The sequence below is a fragment of the Elephas maximus genome, chromosome 18 (assembly GCF_024166365.1).
Source record: "Elephas maximus indicus isolate mEleMax1 chromosome 18, mEleMax1 primary haplotype, whole genome shotgun sequence".
In the NCBI taxonomy this organism is placed as follows: Eukaryota; Metazoa; Chordata; class Mammalia; order Proboscidea; family Elephantidae; genus Elephas; species Elephas maximus.
The window spans coordinates 32,067,377-32,088,013 of record NC_064836.1 but is presented as its reverse complement, the minus strand read 5'-3'; the positions used below and the strand labels follow the sequence as shown (position 1 = coordinate 32,088,013).

Here is a 20,637-nt window from a genome sequence, read left to right as displayed (position 1 = left end):
CAGCCACTCCTTGGAAACCCTACTGAGTGGTTCTACTCTGTCCTATAGGGTCACTATGAGCCAGAATTGACTCAACATCCATGGGAGCACAGTTCTTGGCTCATTAATTCTTTCATGTCATTTGTTCACTCCACAGAGCTGTATGTGCCAAGTAATGTACAAAATGCTCGGAATTTGGGAGAATAAGACAAAGAAAGTTTTTGTCTTCTCAGATCTTACAGTCTAGTAGGAGATATGGATAACAAATGAGTAACTATCCTTATTAATTACAGTCTTCAGTCGGGGTTATAGTACAGTTAAGTAGAGTGCTGTTGTTAGGAATGAGAAAGGTGCTCTCCTTCACCTCTCAGAGATAACCATAAAGGCTTAGCGAAGCTGACCTTGGGGAAGAGTGTTCTAGGCTTTGGCAACCACAGGTCACGACATGGGGAAAGGAGTGACGTGTCAGATGAAGAGGCAGAAATTCCTGGGGACCTGAGTACTGGAGAGGTGATGGCAAGGAGGCTGGAGAGAGAGGCGGGGTGAAGGCACACATGTCACAGATGTTGCATCGACTCAGAGGAAACAAGAGGCCGTGCTTAAGTACATATTAAATGCTGTTATGGATTGAAGATGTCACTTTGATGACTTAGGTGCAACTGATCCAAGCCATGGTATTTGCAATTGCTTCATATGCATGAGAAAGCTGGACAATGAACAAGGAAGACCAAAGAAGAATTGACACCCTTGAATTATGGTGTTGGTGAAGAGTATTGAATATACCATGGGCTGCCAGAAGAACAAACAAATCTGTCTTGGAAGAAGTACAGCCAGAATGCTCCTTAGAAGCGAGGATGGTAAGACTTTGTCTCACATACTTTGGACATGTTATCAGGAGGGACCAGTCCCTGGAGAAGGACACCATGTTTAGTAAAGCAAAGCGTCATCAAAAAAGAGGAAGACCCTCAACAAGTTGTATTGACACAGGGGCTGCAACAGTGAGCTCAAGCATAACAATGATTGTGAGGATGGTGTAGGACCGGGCAGCGTTTCATTCTGTTGTGCACAGATAGGGTCGCTATGAGTTGGAACTGACTCCACGGCACCTAACAACAACAAGAACAACAACATGGATGGAACTATGTCTCTCTAAAATATGTGTTGGAATCCTAACCCCTTTACCTGTGCAGGTAATCTAATCTAATGTAATGCAATCACTGTCCATAATGCAATCTAATGTAGTGAAATATAACTCAGTTATAATCAAATATATACTTTAAATATAATCGGTCAGCCAAAGTTATACCAACGTGGGGTGGATCCTAAACTTAATCACTTCTGAGTTATACAAAGAGCAGATTAGAGTCAGAGGCAACGTACACAGAGGAAGACAGAAGCCATGCTCTACAAGCAAAGGAACAAAAGAAGGAATCGAATCGGCTGATACCCTAGCTTGGACTATTAGCCTCCAGAACTGTGAGAAGATAAATTCCTGTTCTTTAAAACCACCCATTTGTGGTATTTGTGTTACAGCAGCACTAGATAACTAAGATGGAGTCCCTGGGTGATGCAAATTGTTAAATCAAATGTCGGAGGTTTGAGTCCACCCAGAGGTGCCTCAGAAGAAAAGCCTGGTGATCTAATTCCAAAATATCAGCCATTTGAAGACCCTATGGAGCTGACACACATGGGATCACCATGAGTTGGGATCAGTAACTAAGACAGGTGAGCAGACAGACACAGCAGACAAGATGATCTCTGAGCTTCAGTGCTAAACTGAGAAGAGAGAGAATACCAATTATCGCAAGGGTGGTTGTGTTCATTAAAGGGGGTGGTTGTTTAAAACCCAGCACAGCTGTAGGCACACAGTAGGTGTTCTGTACTTAAAAACCTTCCCACCCTGTGCCTCGTACTTCAGATTCATCTCTCATCAATCACTCCCTCGGTAGAAACCAAAAAAAATCCGACTGCCGTCAAGTCGGTCCCGACTCATAGTGACCCTACAGGACAGAGTAGAGCTGCCCCATAGTGTCTCCAAGGAGCCACTGGTGGATTTTAACTGCTGACCTTTTTGGTTAGCAGCCAATTTGAGTAAGAATGTGTGGGTGGTGGGCAGTGGGACAGGAGTGGGACTTGGGAAGTGGGAGAGTCTCCAGGTGGTGCAAATGATTCATGTGCTCAGTTGCTAGCTGCAAGGCTGGATGTTCGAGTCCGCCCAGAGGCACCTCAAAAGAAAGTCCTCGTGCTCTACATCCAAAAAATCAGCCACTGAAAACCTTACAGAGGACAGTTTTGCCCTGACGTGCATGGGGTCACCATGAGTTGGAATTGGCTCCGTGGCAACTGGCTTGGTTTTGGTTCCGGAGGGAGCGGGAGCTGAGGAACTTGGGCTTCCCCACCACAGCAGGTGTAGAAGAAAGCAGCATTGTCACAAAGCGTCAGGACATCTGCTGAGCTGGGCATCCGTGGGTGACCATGGAGAAGACACCCTGAGACCTTATGGGCCCCATGGGAAAGCTGCTGGTTGTTGGGGGAACTCTCAGATCTCCTGCACCCACGAAGACAGTTTGTTCGTACAAAAGCCCTGCGCCTTGGTAGCCTGATCAAGTCCTGACATTTGACTTTCTAACTGATCTTAGGGAAATAACTTCAGATTCTCATCATATATGACTTGTGCAATATGAATGGAAATAATTGCTTTGCCAGAGTGATTAGCATGCCCAAGAAAAACTGTAGACTTCCCCCAATTTTTAAGGTAAATGTCAAATATCTTCCTCAAAGTGCATTTGATTTCTCTTTTCTGAGGAGTCTTTAAAACCTGGGAAAACATAAGGAAGGTGCAGGGAAAGTGCTGGGAAAATGCTGGGAAACGCAAATGGAAGAAAGCAAAGCTGACCTGGTGGAAAACATTTCCTCAGTGGTGATTTTAGTCACAAAAAAAGTAAAAATTATTAACACTAATTTCAGGGAAATGAAGACCAATGGCAAGTTGTTGCATTTTTCCCAGACTTTTCTGGAAGTCTAGAAAATGGTTATCGATTCTAAATGGGGGCCCTTCATGGTAGAATGAGTGCTCAGAGGCTCTGAGAGTAGACTCACTGGCTGCCTGGTTACTACTCAGGTGCAGGGCTGGATTATCCAATAGGCAAGGTAAGCACTGTGCTTACTTTGCTTACCAGATCATCTGTAGTGAACAATTTCACATTTTTTCTAGCACAGCAAAGATTCTGCTTCTAGGTATGGCTGGCATCTGTCTCTCTCCCAACCCCATGGCACCTTCCTACAGAATCAAAGCCTCCTTTCAGATTTACAATCCTTGACAGGGCTGGTCAGCAAGGTAAGCATGGGCTTACTTGTGCTTACTACCCGGTATGTAGTGAACAATTTCTCAAAGGTTTCACTACATGTTTCATGTGGTGAAAAACATGTGAAATTGTTCACTACAGGTTAGGAAGTAAGCACAAGTGAGCCTATGCTTACCTTGCTGACTGGGTAATCCGTCCCTGCTCAAGGGGTGACTTTTTTTGGCCGCTTTTTTTTTTTTTTTTTTTTACCTATCTGAGTTTCCTTCCTCAAGTCTGGAATGAGAATCCCAAATTTACCTCAGGGGGTGGTTTGAGGAGTGTGTAAAATAATCTGTAGATTGCCCTGCACCATTACTGGCACCTGGGAGGGGCCTCAGTAGTGACGTGCGACTCCGTCCTTCCTTTTCTTTCCTCTGGTAGAAAAAGATGATTGCAGGGAAGCGGAATCCAGCCCCTGAAAGCCTGAGCCCTCACTCTCTGGGGCCTGAAATCCTGAGCTGTCACTCTCTAGGGCAGCACCAGCAGGCTAGCTGCAGGCAAGGTGGCTCTTTGCTTCCAGAGGTTGTTGCCATGGGCTAATGGAGCAGGTAAGACTGGAGCACAGAAGAACTGGATGCCTCATTTTAATCAGAATAAACAAACAAAACCCGTATTCTTTACGGAACAGTCACTAGTCCTTTCTTCCACGGTGCCACTGGGTGGATTCGAACCACCAACCTTTAGATGAGTAGATGAGCACAAATCATTTGCACCACCCAGGGACCCTTAACCAGATTTAAAAATGAAGAAAGAAATAACAACCACAAAAAATCTTGCCATCAAATCGATTCCAACTCATGGCAACCCCGAGTGTTACAGAGTAGAACTGAACTCCATGAGGTGTTTTGGCTGTGATATTAATGGAAGCAGACCACCAGGCCTTTCCTCTGCAGCTCTGCTGGTGCGTTTGAAGAGCCAACCTTTCAGTTAGGAGTCAAGCACAAAACTGCACCACCTATAGAAAGTCCTGAATCTCAAATATCACTTTGCAAACAGCAGCGGCCTCTTGAAGTTCCAGTGAACCCCTCTGTGTCCTTTGCTGCTATTTCAAAATGACCAGTTGTGCTTTTATGTGCAATCAAAGCCTTTCTTCCCAGGTGCCTCTGGGTGGCCTCCAACTTTCAACCTTTCTGTTAGCAGCCGAGTGCCTTATCCATTTGCACCACCAAGATATATATATATATATAAACACATATATATTTATATGTGTATGTATAATACACACACACATACATATATATGTTATTGTGTGCTGTTGAGTTGATTCTGACTCATAGCAACCCTGTGGGACAGAATAGAACTGCCCCATAGGGTTTCCTAGGCTGTAATCTTTATGGAGCAGACTGCCACGTCTTTCTTCTGCAGAGCAGCTGGCGGGATTGAACTGAAGACTTTTTGGTTAACAGCGGATTCCTTAACTACTTCGCCACCAGGGCTCTCTCTTTCTCTCCTCTCTCTGTCTCACTGTCTCCTGTGGGTACTGTTTCTCTGGAGAACCCAGATTGATACAGCTTCTCTTTGAGGGTGTTTTTTTTTTTTTTTTTAATTGTCTTTTTAATCATGTAATTTCTAGACTATCAGGAACCCGAAAAACCCCTTGCTATCAAGTTGATTCTGACTCCTACGGACCCTGTAGGACAGACTACAACTGCCCTATAGAATTTCCAACCTTTTGGTTAGCAGCTGCAGCACTTAACCACAGCTCCACCAGAGCGCCAGACCAGCAGGAAAGAGCCACTTAAATCATAGGAACTTCATGTCAAAATTTATCCGGATAGAGGAGAAGCTCTGGGAGCCCTTCCCCACGCCTACAGTGCACTCCTCTTGCCTGTCCCAGGCCTGCCCTTTGGGAGAGATGTAGCCAGCTATGTGAGTCAATGGGTGTCCAATAAAGAGAAGCGTCATTGGCGAACCCTTCTGTTAAATGTAACGGTAGTCCCCAGCCTCTGCTGTAATAGGCTCCTGGGAAGGGGTGCTTCTTTGCATTTTGACGGCTGCACGGGAAATCTGGATGCTCTTCTCAGTTCTGCTCTTCACTCCATTACACACTTCAATGAACTGTATTAAAATTCCCCAACGAAGCCTTAAGATAAAGGACTGCTGTTGGTATTTATTTACCTCTAAAGTTCAATAGTTGTTGGAATTACTGCAACATGCTTGCTTTCTTTACTGGAAGAAAATTACAATATCTAAAGATTTGTCATGGAGCTGTAGTCCAGAAGTAAATAATGGATGTCTTCCACCTGACTGGATAGGCAGTATCTCATAGTGGAGAGAGCACTGGGTGGGATAAAGGAGCCTGAGTGTCAGATCCTGGCTGTGCGGCTCTGGAAAAGTCATTTTACCTCTGATAAAGCAAGAGGGAGGCATTGCTGGTTCAGTGGTTAGCATTCTTATCTTCCATGCGGATCACCTGTGTTCGATTCCCAGCCAACGCACCTCACGCACAGCCATGCCACCTGTCTATCAGTGGAGGCTCACATGTTGCTATGATGCTAAACAGGTTTCACTGGAGCTTTCAGATTGAGACAGACTAGGAAGAAAAGCCTGGTGATCTCCTTCTGAAAATCAGAGAATGAAAACCCTATGGCTTGCAATGGTCTGATCCTCAACCAATTGTGGGGATGGCGCAGGACCGGGCAGCATTTTGTTCTGTTGTCTATACCCGGGTTCATTAACCTAACACTAGTGACATTTTAGGCTGGATAGTTCTTTGTTGGGAGCCCTGGTGGTGAAGCGGTTAGGAGTCCAGGCTGCAAACCAAAAGGTGGGCAGTTCGAATCCACCAGCCGCTTCTTGGAAACCCTATGGAGCAGTTCTACTCTATCCTATATCTATTGCTATGAGTTGGAATGGCTCAACGGCATACAATAACAACAGTTGTTTGTTGTGGGGAGGGGAGCTGTCCTGTACATTATAGAATGTTTGGTAGAACCACTGTGTATCCACTAGTTGCCAGTAGAATGCCCCCTCCATTGTGATAACCAAAAACATACCCAAAGAAACAAAAACCTGTTGCCGTCAAGTTGGTTCTGACTCACAGCGACCCTACAGGACAGAGTAGAGCTGCCCCCTAGGGTTTCTAAGGCTGTAATCTTTATAGAAACAGACTGTTACATTTTGCTCCTATGTGGTTGGTGGGTTCAGAGCACTGGCTTTTCATTCATTAACCAGGTGCTTTAACCACTGCACCACTAAAGCTCCTTAAAATATATCTAGACATTGCCAAATGTCCCTGGTGGGGGGAGGGTGAGAGGGGAATCACTCCATGCTGGGAACCGCTGGCCTATGCTATCTTTTCTGTATCTTTTTCCACTTTTGGATTGTTTTTCCCTTGTTGTTGACCCAATAGGACAGAGTAGAACTGCCCCATAGGGTTTCCAATGAGTAGCTGGTAGATTCGAACTGCTGACTTTTGGTTAGCAGCCACGGTCTATAACCACTGGACTACCAGGGCTCCTTCATTTATAAAGGACTTCCAAATTTACCAAGTGTTTCCAGCCCCATTTTCACACAGACAATGCATGGCTGTGAGCTGTTTATAATCAACTGAAAGAAAGAAGAGTATTTTCAGTGACTGTCCCCATGCCTCTTTGTACTGTGCTTAGAGTCCTGCATGACGAAAAAGGTCCAGACATGAGGAGGATGTGTTTGGGACAAGTCAGGTGTTGTATAAATGAAACCTGGCTCAGATGATTAGTGACCTTGGGATGATATCCCTGTGGGGTAAAGAATTTAGCTTTACCCAGAGTAAGGTGGTCTTTGTCCTTGGTTCCTGAGACATTGCCGTTGGAATAATTGGGGTGCCTTGGTGTGAGACTCCCAGGCCATGTCTGAGGATTTGTGTGTGTGGTGGCTGGCCAGACCAGGGAAGACTCACCTGGGAGGCTGATATCGCCAGCCTCAGGAGGCATGGTTCACTTATCAGGTAGGACTGACCAATAAAGGCCCGGTCAGTGAAGGGAGGGTAACATACCCTCTCTGAGACATGGCAGCTCCACTTTAGGAACCTTCCCAGACCTCACCTGTGTGTCTCTTTCTTATAATGACCCTCATTTATATACTTTTACTGTAGTAAAACCGGTAGTCATAATATCTTCCATGAGTTCTGTGAGTCATTCCAGCAAATTAACAAGACCAGGGATGGTGTCCTCTTGACTTGTAAGGTCTAACCTAGCCCAGGTGGCTGATGTCAGAGAGAGAGAGAGTGCTGTGTAGGGCAGCTGGTATCAGAAATGATAGAGAAGTGAAGTGTGGGGACTGGGTTAATCTCTCTTTCTGGAGATCAGCTTTATGCCTATTCTCACCCGCCAGACTCTCCTTGTACCCCTTCTGCTCTCGGTCTCTGCTAGCAGGATCCTCATACTTCCGAAAGCATGATGAGACCACACATCTATAATCACATACCATTTCAGTGAGGCGGGGGGGCCAGGGAGTTCCGGAAGGCACTTCAACTTCCTGAGCCCCCTCACTGACATGGTCCTGAAAACGGTCATTTTCAGCCTAACCTTGACAGCTGCAGTTTTATCCTGCTGCAGGACGTGAAAACCAGATGGCATTTTTGATGAAGAGCAAGGACATTGCCCCATGCTTCCACCCACCCCTCGAGGCCCCTCTTACCTGCTTAAGGATTTCAGCGGCTGTTCCGTGGGAACAGTCGAAAATCACATAGAACTCCTTGCCCTTCTTCATCTCCTTCAGCAGAGGCTTGGCATCTTTATTCCCAGAGGGCAGCTGGCGGATTTTGATTTTAATGTTGTATCTGGAAGGAGCTTTGATGAGCTCCTGTAGGCGAATTAGACCTAGAAAATGACAGGCAAGCATGCGACAGAGGCTCTTCTGTTGAAAGAATATTGTTTATTGGCATTTACAGTCAAACTCCTATCATTCCCAAAATGTATCGAGGCCACCTGCCTAAAGCTTATATTACTGACTTCCCCTTTGCCATTCCTTTCTGGGGTGGATGACATTGATATTTCCCTTTGTGGATACCAGTGGCTTAGCAGCACAATTTTCCCAAGTGCATTTCAAATTTATTTAGAATGCAGTTGTCCTCTCCACCTGCTAGCCAACACCTCAGACCTTCAACAAACAAGTCTGCAACTGTAAAACTCTTGTTAACAAAAAGCTTCTGCACATTTCCAAAGGGGCCCCCCAAAATGGTGAATACCTGCTCACTTAAAAAGCCAATAAAACCCATTGCCATTGAGTCGATTCCGGCTCATAGCGACCCCATAGGACAGAGTAGAACTGTCCCATAGTTTCCAAGGAGCGCCTGCTGGACTTGAACTGCCAACCTTTTGGTTAGCAGCTGAATTTTTAACCACAGTATTACCAGGGCTCCAAAAAGCCAGCAGGGTACTAGAATTTCTTAGGGCTGTGAACTTGCATAAGCCTTTCATCGAGTATTCATATATAACAGGATGTTTACCACTCACTTACTTTGTCTAGCTTATATAATCTTCCAGTTCCTGCCATATAAACTATTTTTAAAAGTCTCATTACACCCCCTTTCTAATTATGATTGAATGTCAAATTGGAAAGTCCTTACTTGATTAAAAAGAAACAAAACAGTAGAATGTGTAGAGATTATAATAATAAAAGCAGAAACAAAATACTTGAAAAATTGGCCATTGGCAATTGTAGGATCGGATGTACAGCCGACCAGCTTGAGGGAGAATGTTTGCATGATCGCGTGTATGAATCTACTGAGCTGCGCCATTCTCAGAAAGAAGTGCTCTGGAAACCCTAGTGACATAGTGGTTAAGTGCTACAGCTGCTTACCAAAAGGTCGGCAGTTCAAATCCACCAGGTGCTCCTTGGAAACCCTATGGGGCAGTTCTACTCTGTCCTATAGGGTCGCTATGAGTTGGAATTGACTCAACAGCAGTGGGTTTGGTTTGGTTTTTGGTTTTACTAGGGCAAGACAAACAGCCCCATAAAGCCTCAGACTTGTTTCCCCTCATGCTAACTGGTGCTCGCTACACCGTGCGATGTTGACTCTCACTCAAGCACTCACAGCTTATTGGAAAATTGACCTCTTTTTTTTTAGTATGCAGTTCTGTGCCTTCAGGATTTCTCAGCTTCAAGTAATCAACAGGGAATATTAAGCTTTATGAGCATTCAGACGGAAATTGCAGTGTGCATGGCGAAACATACAGCGTGGATGCCAGCTTCCACCGACTTCACGCATTTCTTTTTCTTATTTTTTTTTTCCCTTTTTTCCAGGAAGCCATGTTTTTGTGGTTCAAATGCAAAAAATGTTTCTTTAACACTGTGGATAGGGTCGTGTTATGGATTGACTTGTGTCTCCCAAAAATGTGTTGTAAATCCTAACCCTTATGCTTGTGGATGTAGTCCCATTTGAGAATTGGGTTTTTGTTATGTTAATGAGGCCGTATCAGTGTAGGGTACAACTTGAATTGATCACTTTTGAGCAGGTTAGACAGAGACAGAAGCAAGCGCAGATGGGGGAATATGGCACGCCACCTGACGATCACTAAGGAACTAAGGAACAGAGGCTGATAGGAGCCCACAGAGAGAGAAAGCCCTTCCCTACTGTCCGTGCCCTGAATTCAGATGTAGCTTCTTAAACTGTGAGAAAATAAATTTGTTTGTTAAAGCCACTCACTTGTGGTATTTCTGTTATGTTGTTGTTTGCCCTTCAGTTGATTCCTACGCACAGTGACCTACAGGACAGGGTACACCTTCCCATAAGTTTTCTAAGGGTGTACATTTTTAAGGGACCAGATTGCCAGGTCTTTTCTCCCACTGAACTGCTGGTGGGTCCGAACTGCCAACCTTTCAGTTAGCAGCCAAGCTCTTAACCATTGTGTCACCAGGGCTCCTTATTTCTGTTATAGTAGCACTAAGAAACCAAGACAGTTTGGTTCTGATGTTTAGTACATTTGCGATTATGCTGGTCTTTAGGATCCATGGGCAAGGCAAAGCAGGGGTTGTAGAACTGTATTAAAGACTTAGTGTTCATTTTCCTTTTTTTATTAAAAAACGTTAAAAAAATTGGAATTGTTAGACTGATATCCTTCTGTTACAGATGAAATTGTATCCCCCTCCCCCGCAAAATATGTGTTGGAATCCTAACCCCTACACTTATAGATGCAATCCTGTTTGGAATTAGGGTTTTCTTTGTTATTTTAATTAGATCATACTGAGGTAGCTAGGCAAAGAATTAGGAAGACCAAAGAAGAATTGATGGCTTTGAGTGATGATATTGGGAAGAATATTGAATATACCATGGACTGCCATTGCCAGAAGAACAAATCTGCCTTGGAAAAAGTACAGCCAGAATGTTCCTTAGAAGCAAGGATGGTGAGATTTCATCTCACATATTTTGAACATGTTATTAGGAGGGACCAATCCCTGGAGAAGGATATCATGCTTGGTAAAGTAGAGGGTCAGCGAAAAGGAGGAAGACCCCCAATGAGATGGATTGACACAGTGGCTGCAACGATGGGCTCAAGCATAACAATGAGTGTGAGGATGGCATGGACTGGGCAGTGTTTCATTCTGTTTTACATAGGGTTGCTGTGAACTGGAACTAACTAGTTGGCACCTAACAACAAGTAGGATGGGTTCTCAGTCTAAACACTTCTGAGCTATAAAAAGGTCAGATTAGAATCAGAGATGTGCACACACGTGGGAAGACAGACACCACGTGAAGATCACCTACAAACTAAGGAACCAAGGAATGCCCAGGACTACCTACAAGGAAGGAACTGACACAGCTAAGACCCTGATTTAGACGTTTAGCTTCCAGAACCAGGAGAAAATAAATTTCTGTTCTGTAAACCACCCACTTGTGGTATTTCTGTTACAACAACATTAGGAAGCTAAGATGCTTTTCTGGACTCTTTCTTCTTATCAAGCTTAAATGAGTCAACTTGGTTGAAGGCTCTCAAGTGCCCATAATAAGCCACTTGTCCTCTTACTTCCAGAGCCACTTGCACCACTAATGGGAACTAAAAACAGGAGAAAACAGAGCAAATGGCGTATGTTTGTTGTTACTTGTCTTAGTTCTCACCATAATTTTATGAGACAAGCTTTATTATCTTCATTTTACTAATAAGGTAACCAAGGCCCAGAGCAATTAAGTAGCTTACTCCGGGTTATAGGAGCCAGGATTAAAATTGATATCTGAGAGAAAGTCCAATGCTCAGTCTCTGTACTTCACTGCCCTGCCTCACAGACCTGTTTCCCTGTGCTGAGGGAACAGGGGCCACTCAGAAGGATTGTTTAATAAGATGGGGAAAAAACAGAAACTTTTGCCCCACTTTCCTTTCTTCTCTTTCCCAGGTTGTCTGCGACTCTCTCCTGTTCTTTCCTATTGCCCTCTGGCTTTGCAACCATGTGCATTTTTTTTTTTTTTTTTAACTTGAGCATGGCCACACTGGAGAGCTCAATGCAGCCTTTAAATAAAATGGGGAAACCACTTTAAGAGTGCATTCCTAGTCCACAGTGAACTTGCTGTTTTGTTCTTTGCTGAGTGGAATGCCAGTCTCGAAGTCATCTTCCTATCATGATGACTATACACACACATTTCTGGCATTTAAAGTTGATGTACACATTCGCATTCCACTCGTTCATGTCTACAGAAAATGTCTCCTGGATGCTCGTTATATGGCAAGCCCTGTACTTAGCGAGGGGAGTGAGAGAGAAACACATCCTGCTGCAAAGAGAGGTAGGAGGATTTCACGACATGGACTCCTGTGAGTTAGGCGGAGCAGCCGTTACTGCATAATTTTTTAGATCACCAGCTGAGGCTGATGGAGGCTGAAGTCACCTGGAGAGACTCGCACAAGGTCATGTAGCAGATCCAGGGCTTGAAGCCAGGCCCATCTTCTGGCTCCAAATTTAGGGCTTTTTCCACCAAATAGGTGCTCCCCCTCCCCTTTCAATTTCAGATCAACTAACAGACTAACTGGAGCCCTGATGGCTCAGTGGGTAAGAACTTGGCTGCTAACCAAAAGGTCAGCGGTTCAAATCCACCAGGTGCTCCTTGGAAACTCTATGGGGCAGTTCTACTCTGTCCTATAGGGCTGCTATGAGTCGGAATCGACTGGACAGCAGGCTAATTTACCAACTACAGAAATAAAGAAGAGAGAGAGTGTGAAAGTTTTGAATCAGCATAAAAGCATTAACTCTTTATTTGCCACAAAAGGCTATTAATAAACAAGTCCCACATCCCCACCCCCCCCCCAAAAAAAAACCTTGGTGGTGAAGAGGTTAAGCTCTTGGTTGCTAATTAAAAGGTAGGCAGCTTGAACTCACCCAGGAGTTCGAGAGGCTAAAGACCTGGCGATCTGCTCCTGTGAAGATTAAAAGCGTGCAAAATCCTATGGGACAGTTCTACTCTGTCTCAGGGGGTCGCGATGAGTCAGAGTGGATTCTACAGCACCCAACAATAACAACAAAACAAGCAAACAAAAACCTACCATCTCCTTTCACGACTGTTTCATAAAAGAGAGTGTATTTTCATACCAATAGAGTAGAAAGGAGAGAAATTGCTATGAAAGACCAGTTTTTAATTAGAATAAATTCAGTTTTATGAAACATTCACTACTTGGTTCCTCCTTTTCTCCTTAGTCCTTCCTGCGCAGGTAAAGGAGCCTCAGCCAGCAGATTTAAAAACTAAAAATAGCTTGTGAGAAGAACAATAAGCAGAGAACGGTATGGTTTACATCTCTTTCCCCAACCATTTGTTTGCTTAAGAAAAACCTCTCTGCCTTCATTAACAAATGATGTAAAATTTACAATTCAAAAGAATTTTTTTGTTTTTGAGTTCACAGGAGATAAAAGTTAGATAAAGCTTACCCTAATATTTGCATTTTGTAGCCAATCCAGCCATCATTTACATTTCACAATAATGAATCCTTGAAAAATATTTGCTAAACAAGTAATTTCTGCAGGCACGGGAAATTGATTTAGGCACAGCTCCTCACATGGCTACTCGTCCTTCTGTGCTTGGATGCTAGCCCTGCTGGGCTGACCCAGGGCTGCCAGAACTCAGATCCAGCTACAGAGAACACAACAGTGTATGCGGAGATGGTAACAGCGATTTATGTTATTTACTTATTTTCCTAGCCTACCATGTTGGAGGGAGTTTAAGAATGAAATACAGATAACGAGACAACTAGAGAAACTCAAATTAAGGAACATGCTACAGGAAAATTGACGGGGACTCTCCCCAAAATGTCAATGCCTTGAAAGGCAGGCTGAACTGTTCTAGACCAAAACCGACTAAAGAGACCAGACAGCTAAATGCAGTAAGCGGTCCTGCAATGGATTCTGGAGCCCCACTACCGCCCCTACCCTCCCCCACAAAAGCTATATAGAGGATTTTTGGGACTATCGGTGAAACTGGAATATGGCGTGGTGTGTACTTTATAATAGTTTTGCATCAGTGTTTAATTTCCTGTATTTGATCATTGTAGTGTGGATATAAGGAGCCCTGGTGGCACAGTGGTTAAGCACTTAACTGCTACCTGAAAAGTTGGCGGTTGCTTCCGTAAAGATTACAGCCTCAGAAACCCTGCGGGGCAGTTCTACCCTGTCCTATGGGGTCCCTGTGAATGGAAATCAACTCGACAGCAACAGGTAGTGTGGAAATGAAAGAAGGTCCTTGTTTTCAGGAAACATGCGCTCATGTAATTAGGTGGAAAAAGGTCATTACATCAGTAACTGCCTTTCAACTGGTTCGACAACTCTTCTATGCATTAGTATTGTTGTTGTAGTTGTTTTATGCTGAGAGGATGATCCAGCATAAAGCAGACGTGGCAACGTCACAAGTGGGGCATCAGCTGAAGCGTATAGGGGAGGTCATTGAACGTTTCTTGCAACATTTCTCTAAGTTTAAAACTTTCTAAACCAAAAGGCAAAGCCTGCAAATATAAAACAGTCTTAAGAGCCTCCTTCCCCCACTCCAGTCGGCAGGAATGCAACCTGAACAGCACGTTTGGTTTGAGAAGCGCTTTAGAGAAAAGAGCCTGTCTGTTCCACATGTGTCTGAGTGAGGCTCTGCAGAGACAGATCACTTTCAAAACTCTCCAAATGGCCAGTTCTAAACACTTCCTTTGGCCACCTGTCTACTCTGTCTGCTCGGATATGACACAGGAAAACGATGGTTCGCAGGCACACCAAGTTCCCCTGGGGACAGGTGGAGCATATGGAAGGGAAAAAAACCCAGAAAACACCAAACCCAGTGCCTTCGACTCGATTCCGACTCATAGCAACCCTATGAGTGGAAAAAAAGAACCTGCTGTTTCCAGGAGGTGCTTAAAACTTCCTGTGCCTTTTCCTTAAATAACAATAGACTTTGCCATATATATTGCCCCTCATGCCTTATAAATAGCTCAATACACCTTAGAATATACCTCTGAGGTAGATAGGTGTAGACTCTATTTTACAGTGAGGAAAGTGAGGCATGGTGAGGTTAATTGTTTGGATCGGCCCTGAAAATGAGTCATAGATGCCAGGAATTGGAAGGGACCTTAAAGGTCAAACCCTTACACTTGATGTCTAAGCCCCCTCTATAAGGTTGCTGCTGAACACCTCTCAGTAGGGGAAAATCTCTCTCACATTGCAGCACAATCCATTTCTGGACAGCTGTAGTTACCTTTAATAAGTGTCAGTTCAAAAGAAAAGTACCTGGTTTTTCTTGAGTCTTAAGCAATTCCCAGTTCATTAAGCCACATCAGTAGGTTTGATGCCTTAAAAATGAATGCAATAAACCCTTGGGACCCAGAAGTGAGACTGCACGTTTTAAATGTTAATTTCCTCTTCATCTGAACTGAGAAACATGCAAAATGACATTTCGCCAACTCGTTGGTACGTTAATAGACCCAAGTCTAATAGGATTCTTAAGGTGATCTAAGTATAACGTATGCACGCTCCAGAGAGGGGGGAAAATCAGAACTGAGAAGTAGAAATGGGTAAGTAAGGAAATTACCTGGGGAAGAGCTTCATACATTCGCCTTTTCAAAAGCGCAACGTGGGCAAAGCTAGCTGGTGACAGCCCCAAAGAAAAATTGTCTCCCTTGATCATAAAGGACTTCACAGAAGAATTAGTCAACACATTTGAGATCAACTGTGTTGCAGTTAGCTTCACTAGTAAATCTTGGTCTTGAATTCTGGCTCATACCAATGGTAGCTAAAAATAATATACCTGGCATGCAATATATAAAGATTGGTTTCTTTAGTAGAATTCTGAGAAATGGAATAAGGTTCTGGTCAGTGGCTGGGGTGGGTGCATATGAAGGGTAGAAAAGAGTGAGAGGAGAGAAACAAAGACCTGCAATTTATTGCCACGTTGGTATTGAGTGCCAAGGAGTTTCCATCCTCCAGTTCTTTTGAATGGAACTATGGGAGGGCAGCATGAATGGTCTAAACAACACCAAGGAGTGAGCTGTGATCATTGATGGTGAAATGATTCACTTATTCTTTCATTTGGCTTTTACTATGTACAGAATATCTTTCATTTTGGCTTGATCACCCATGCCAAAATATTAATTTTCTTCAAGTCCAAACTTTAAGCCTCTGTCAAGGTTACTGGCTCTGGACAACTTATTGGCTCTGTTTTCTGTGGGGAAATGGAAGGAAACACAGTAAGAGATCGAAGTCACTATTTAAAATACAACCTTGATGTTGTTGGTTACTGTAGGGTCAGGCCTGACTCCTGGTGACCTCATGCACAAGGAAACTGTTCTGCACCATTCCCATGATTGGTTAGGTGCCAGAAAATGGTCCGTTGCGAACCACTGGCTGATTTTCCATTGTCACTGTTTGATTTTTGGAAGTAGAAACTAAGTTCCTTGAGGTCAGGGCTTTCTGTCTGCTTTGTTTACTAATATATTGGAAGTGCTTAGGATAGTCCTGGCACATCGTGTCCAAATCAGAAACCAAACCCATCGCCTTTAGTGGATTCCGACCCATAGCGACCCTATAGTACAGAATAGAACTTCCCTATAGAGTTTCCAAGGAGTGGTTGGTGGCTTTGAACTGGACCTTTTGGTTAGCAGCCAAGCTCTTAACCACTGTGACACCAGGGCTTTGGCAAATGGTATGTGCTTAATAAATATTTGTGAATGGCAGAACCAGACATCATTATTGAGTGTAAAGAAACATATGCTCTAACAGGGTGGCATTAAAATGGTGCCATGCAACAGAAGTTTGGGTCTTAGAAAAAACAACCTATTCAGAGTTGAAAATGAATTTGGTGTCATCCAGGGCAAGTCTCATGTACAGTAGGAATCCTTGTCATTCCACCTGTGACAAAGGGTCCCACAGCTAGGGTTTGAACTCTTCCAGGGTTGGAGGCCCTGGTCCTTTGGGGTGAAATGTATCCCATCCCCAGAGAGCTCTAAGGGTTAGAAGTTCTTCCTTTAACTGCTGCCAAAGCTGCTTCTCTAATTCTCCATCCACTGGTGTCCTGTGAACACCCAGAGGGTTTGGCCAAGCCTTCTTCCATTCAATGGCTCTTCAGATATTTGTTGACACAGTAGCCACCTGCCTCCTAATTCTTTAATTTTTTTTCATTGCAGCCTAAATATTTTAATTATTTCAACCTTATATATTCTGCATGTGAACCTTCTCAATGACCATATACCTATATTGAGGTAAGTGTTGGAGTCCTGTTCCATCACCATCTAGTGAATTCTGACTCAGAGCAACCCTACAGGTGAGAGAGCTGCTTCGTAGAGTTTCCAAGGAGCGGCTGGTGAATTTGAGCTGCCGACCTTTTGGTTAACGGCCAAGCTCTTAAGCCAACTCCTTACCACTGCACCACCAGGGCCCCAGTACTGGGTTAGTTCTGGATTTGCGGAGGCAGGTCTATCCATAAGGTAAATTGTAGAACAGGAAAAGTTTCTCTTTGAAACATCCTTTCCCTTTTGCTTACATAGATTTTGCCTAAATATATAGCTTGAGGAGGCCTATAATAATGATTCACAATACTGCTCTTTGTTCAGGTATTTGCATATGCAAATCCTTCAACATAGGGAAGACTTTTCATGGTGGCTTTCAGGCACAGTGCTGCCAGCAGAAGGATGTTCCTGCTCAGGGCTTTTGCTGTTCCCTCTGCCTGAAATCTGAAATGCTCTCCGCTTGACCCACGTGGTTTGCCCTTCATCCTCTTTTAGTTTTTACTCAAATGTTATTTTCTAGGGAGGTCTTCTGGGTCTCCTTATTTAGAATTGCAAATCCCGTCACTGCCCCAGCCTCTCAAATGCCCTTTGCTGCTTTATATTTCTTCATAAAATTTACTACCATCTAACATACCAAATGGAAACCCTGGTGGTGCAGTGGTTAAGAGCTATGGCTGCTAACCAAAAGGTCAGCAGTTCGAATCCACCAGGGGTTCCTTGGAAACTCTATGGGGCAGTTCTACTGTGTCCTTTAGGGTTGCTATGAGTTGGAATTGACTTGATGGCAATGGGTTTGGGTTTTTTTTAACACACCAAATATTTACTTACATATTTTGTTCATTAGCTAAGTAAACTGTGGGCTTCATGAGGTCAGAGATATTTTTGTCTGTGGTATATTCCCAGGGCTTAGAACAATGCCTGGCTGTGAATGTTCATAAAACAAGGGAATCCATCCCTGTCTGTCTGTCTCTCTCTGTATCTATCCATCCATCCATCCATCATTTTTTCTCTTTATCTCACCATCAATTCATTTTTTGTTTATTATCTATATCTATTTATCTGTCTATCATCTATTTATCTATCATCTATCTATCCACCTATCATCTATTTATTTATCTACCTACCCATCCATCCCCCATCTGTCCATATATGTATGTATGTATGCATGTATCTATCAACCAATTAATCAATAATCTCTGTAAAGCCTAGAAGAATATATACCAAAATTGTACATGTGGTGGTTTTTTTTTGGATGTTTTTGTTTATGTTCTTTTACTTTTCTTCATTTGAACATTTTCTAATGTTTCTTCTCATAATTCTAGAAAAAGGAAACTTTTCAACACACCACGCACCTTCATTTACATATCGTCTCTGGCTGCTTTCGCACCGCCACAGCAGAGTTGAGTAGTTATGACAGAGACCGTATGGCCCGCAAAGTCTCAACTATTTACTACCCAACTATCTACAGAAAAAGTTTGCTGAGCCCTGCTCTCCAGAAGTGGCTGCGGCTACATTTCACTGCCATTGGCTTGCTTTGAGAAAGCAGAAACTGCTGACAATATATACTGCACACTGCATTTGGTGCTCAGCTTCTCAGCTCTTTTTTGATGAGTGTGAAGCACAGAAGCTAGGCTTCCACCAGGGGTCTAATGAAGCACAGTGGATGACCAATGGACAGCAATTTCTAGTCCCCTGGGGTCACCTCGGAATCAGAGAGAAGTAACTGATGGCAAGAGCATCCAGGAAATGGAGAGATGAGGCCAGACAAAACTTCCCCACTCTTAAAAAGAGTTCTCTAGAATCTTTTTACATTTTAATGTCTAGAGGACAAAATTCTGCCTGCTAGTAGCTAGTGAACTGAATTTTGTCCTTAGAGACTTGCACGCTGCTCCCGTTGACTTCAATGGAGGTAATGGGCCATTGGTCCCTCAACATCTGTGCTGGCTTCAGGCTATTTAACAAACCCCTAAACAGATCCCAGTGAAGTACTCTTTAATGGATACTCAACTGGTGAGGGGGCAGGCGCTGAGCACACCTAAGTTCTTCCTTTTCCTGCAGGTTTAGTAAGTTTCTTCTTTTTTATAGCTTAAAATTGCTGCTACCAAGAACCCTTAGTCAAGCAGTATTAAACCCATGTAGAGTCACAAGATGTCTACTTCTATTGATCTCAGTTGACCTGTTTACTCTCTGGGTTCCAATTTAATGGCTCAATTGATTATTCATTTACATTTTTAATGTCTTTGTAGGCAAAATCATTATAACATGAATGATCTCCAATGGGCAACATATGAAATCATTTTGGACTTTCAATTTCAATAAGTATTTATTGAACAACTGTGCTCAGGTGAACTTCACAGGGATAAAACAGTACCTTCTGGCTTCTTGTAAAAGATGATAGAAATGCCAGTTTGATTTTTCTGTTGTATAAAATGGGCGTTACTTATGGTGACTCACATGACATCAGAAGAGTGGTTAAGACATCACCTTTTGTGACAACTTTTCTCTGGTTATATTTTGTCTAAATGCAATTTGAAATCTACAAGAGTTATGCCACACCTCTAGCAGAACTCTTTCTTAAATTAAGTCTTTCTTTAATTAAATGAAGTCTCAACATCATCAAAAACCCTGGTGGCGTAGTGGTTAAGTGCTATGGCTGCTAACCAAAAAGTCTGCCGTTCAGATCCACCAGGTGCTCCTTGGAAACTCTATGGGGTGGTTCTACTCTGTTCTATAAGGTCGCTTATGAGTCAGAATCGACTCGACGGCAATGGATTTTTTCAACATCATTCACTGATTTGTTTTTCTTTTGGATGGTCCTGCTCTGCTAGTATTGGCAGAAATCATGAGAGAAGATGTTGCTGCAGAGACCACCACAGACTGAGAAATACCATGATTCTATTAGCTCATGGAATTCTCTATTTAACAAAGGTAGGCAACATGGAAGATCTAACTATGCTTACATTTAAAACATTGCTAGTCTATCTCAAGGCTCTTTGAATAAGCTTGTTGGGGTTCCTTTGATAATATGTTTTCTTCCTTCACAACAAGTGGATGAATCTCTAAAACTGTGACAGTCTGTGGGCTAGTCTTCCAATATGACTATTTTGAATATAATATTTATGAATTACATGGCCAATCACCTACGTTCACTTCTTCCTAAAAGGAGATGAGGTATAAGAACATACACATTTCCAACCATAGTGCTAACTTTATCTGATGGTATAAAAGGGAAACAGAGTTCAATGTCAAAGAGGCTGCTCTCGTCCCCTGGGGAATAGTAAGTGCTAGTGCTTGGTGAAAGGGGCATTGAAAATCGAAATTGTATTTAAAAGTTTGAAAGTATTCATTTTCACTGAACATTTTATCAGTCTTATTACCAAATGCATAGATCAAAGGAAGTCCCCGGTGATGCAAAAGGTTAACAAGCTCAGCTGCTAACTGGAAGGTTGGTGGTTGAAGTCCACCCAGAGGTGCCTTTGAAGAAAGGTCTGGCAATCTACTTCTGAAAAATCAGCCATTGAAAACTCTATGGACACTGTGACACACATGGGGTTGCCATGAGTCAGACTTAATGTCATGGCAGTTTTTTTTTTTTTTTAAATAGATCAGAGAAAGAAAGCTTTCATCCTTGAAGAAAAGATACTCAGAAGGTCACT

The 20,637-nt window shown here is 43.2% G+C and overlaps 1 protein-coding gene across 9 annotated transcripts in view; it reads right to left on the bottom strand.

The window, feature by feature from the left end:
* Window positions 1–20,637, bottom strand: part of GRIK1 (glutamate ionotropic receptor kainate type subunit 1) — a 473,079-nt gene that overhangs the window by 153,999 nt on the left and 298,443 nt on the right. For all 9 annotated transcript variants that reach the window (XM_049858058.1, XM_049858060.1, XM_049858059.1 and 6 more), the window contains one exon: window positions 7,944–8,125. In XM_049858058.1, the coding sequence (XP_049714015.1) occupies window positions 7,944–8,125 (182 nt within the window). The remainder of the gene's footprint in view (window positions 1–7,943; window positions 8,126–20,637) is intronic.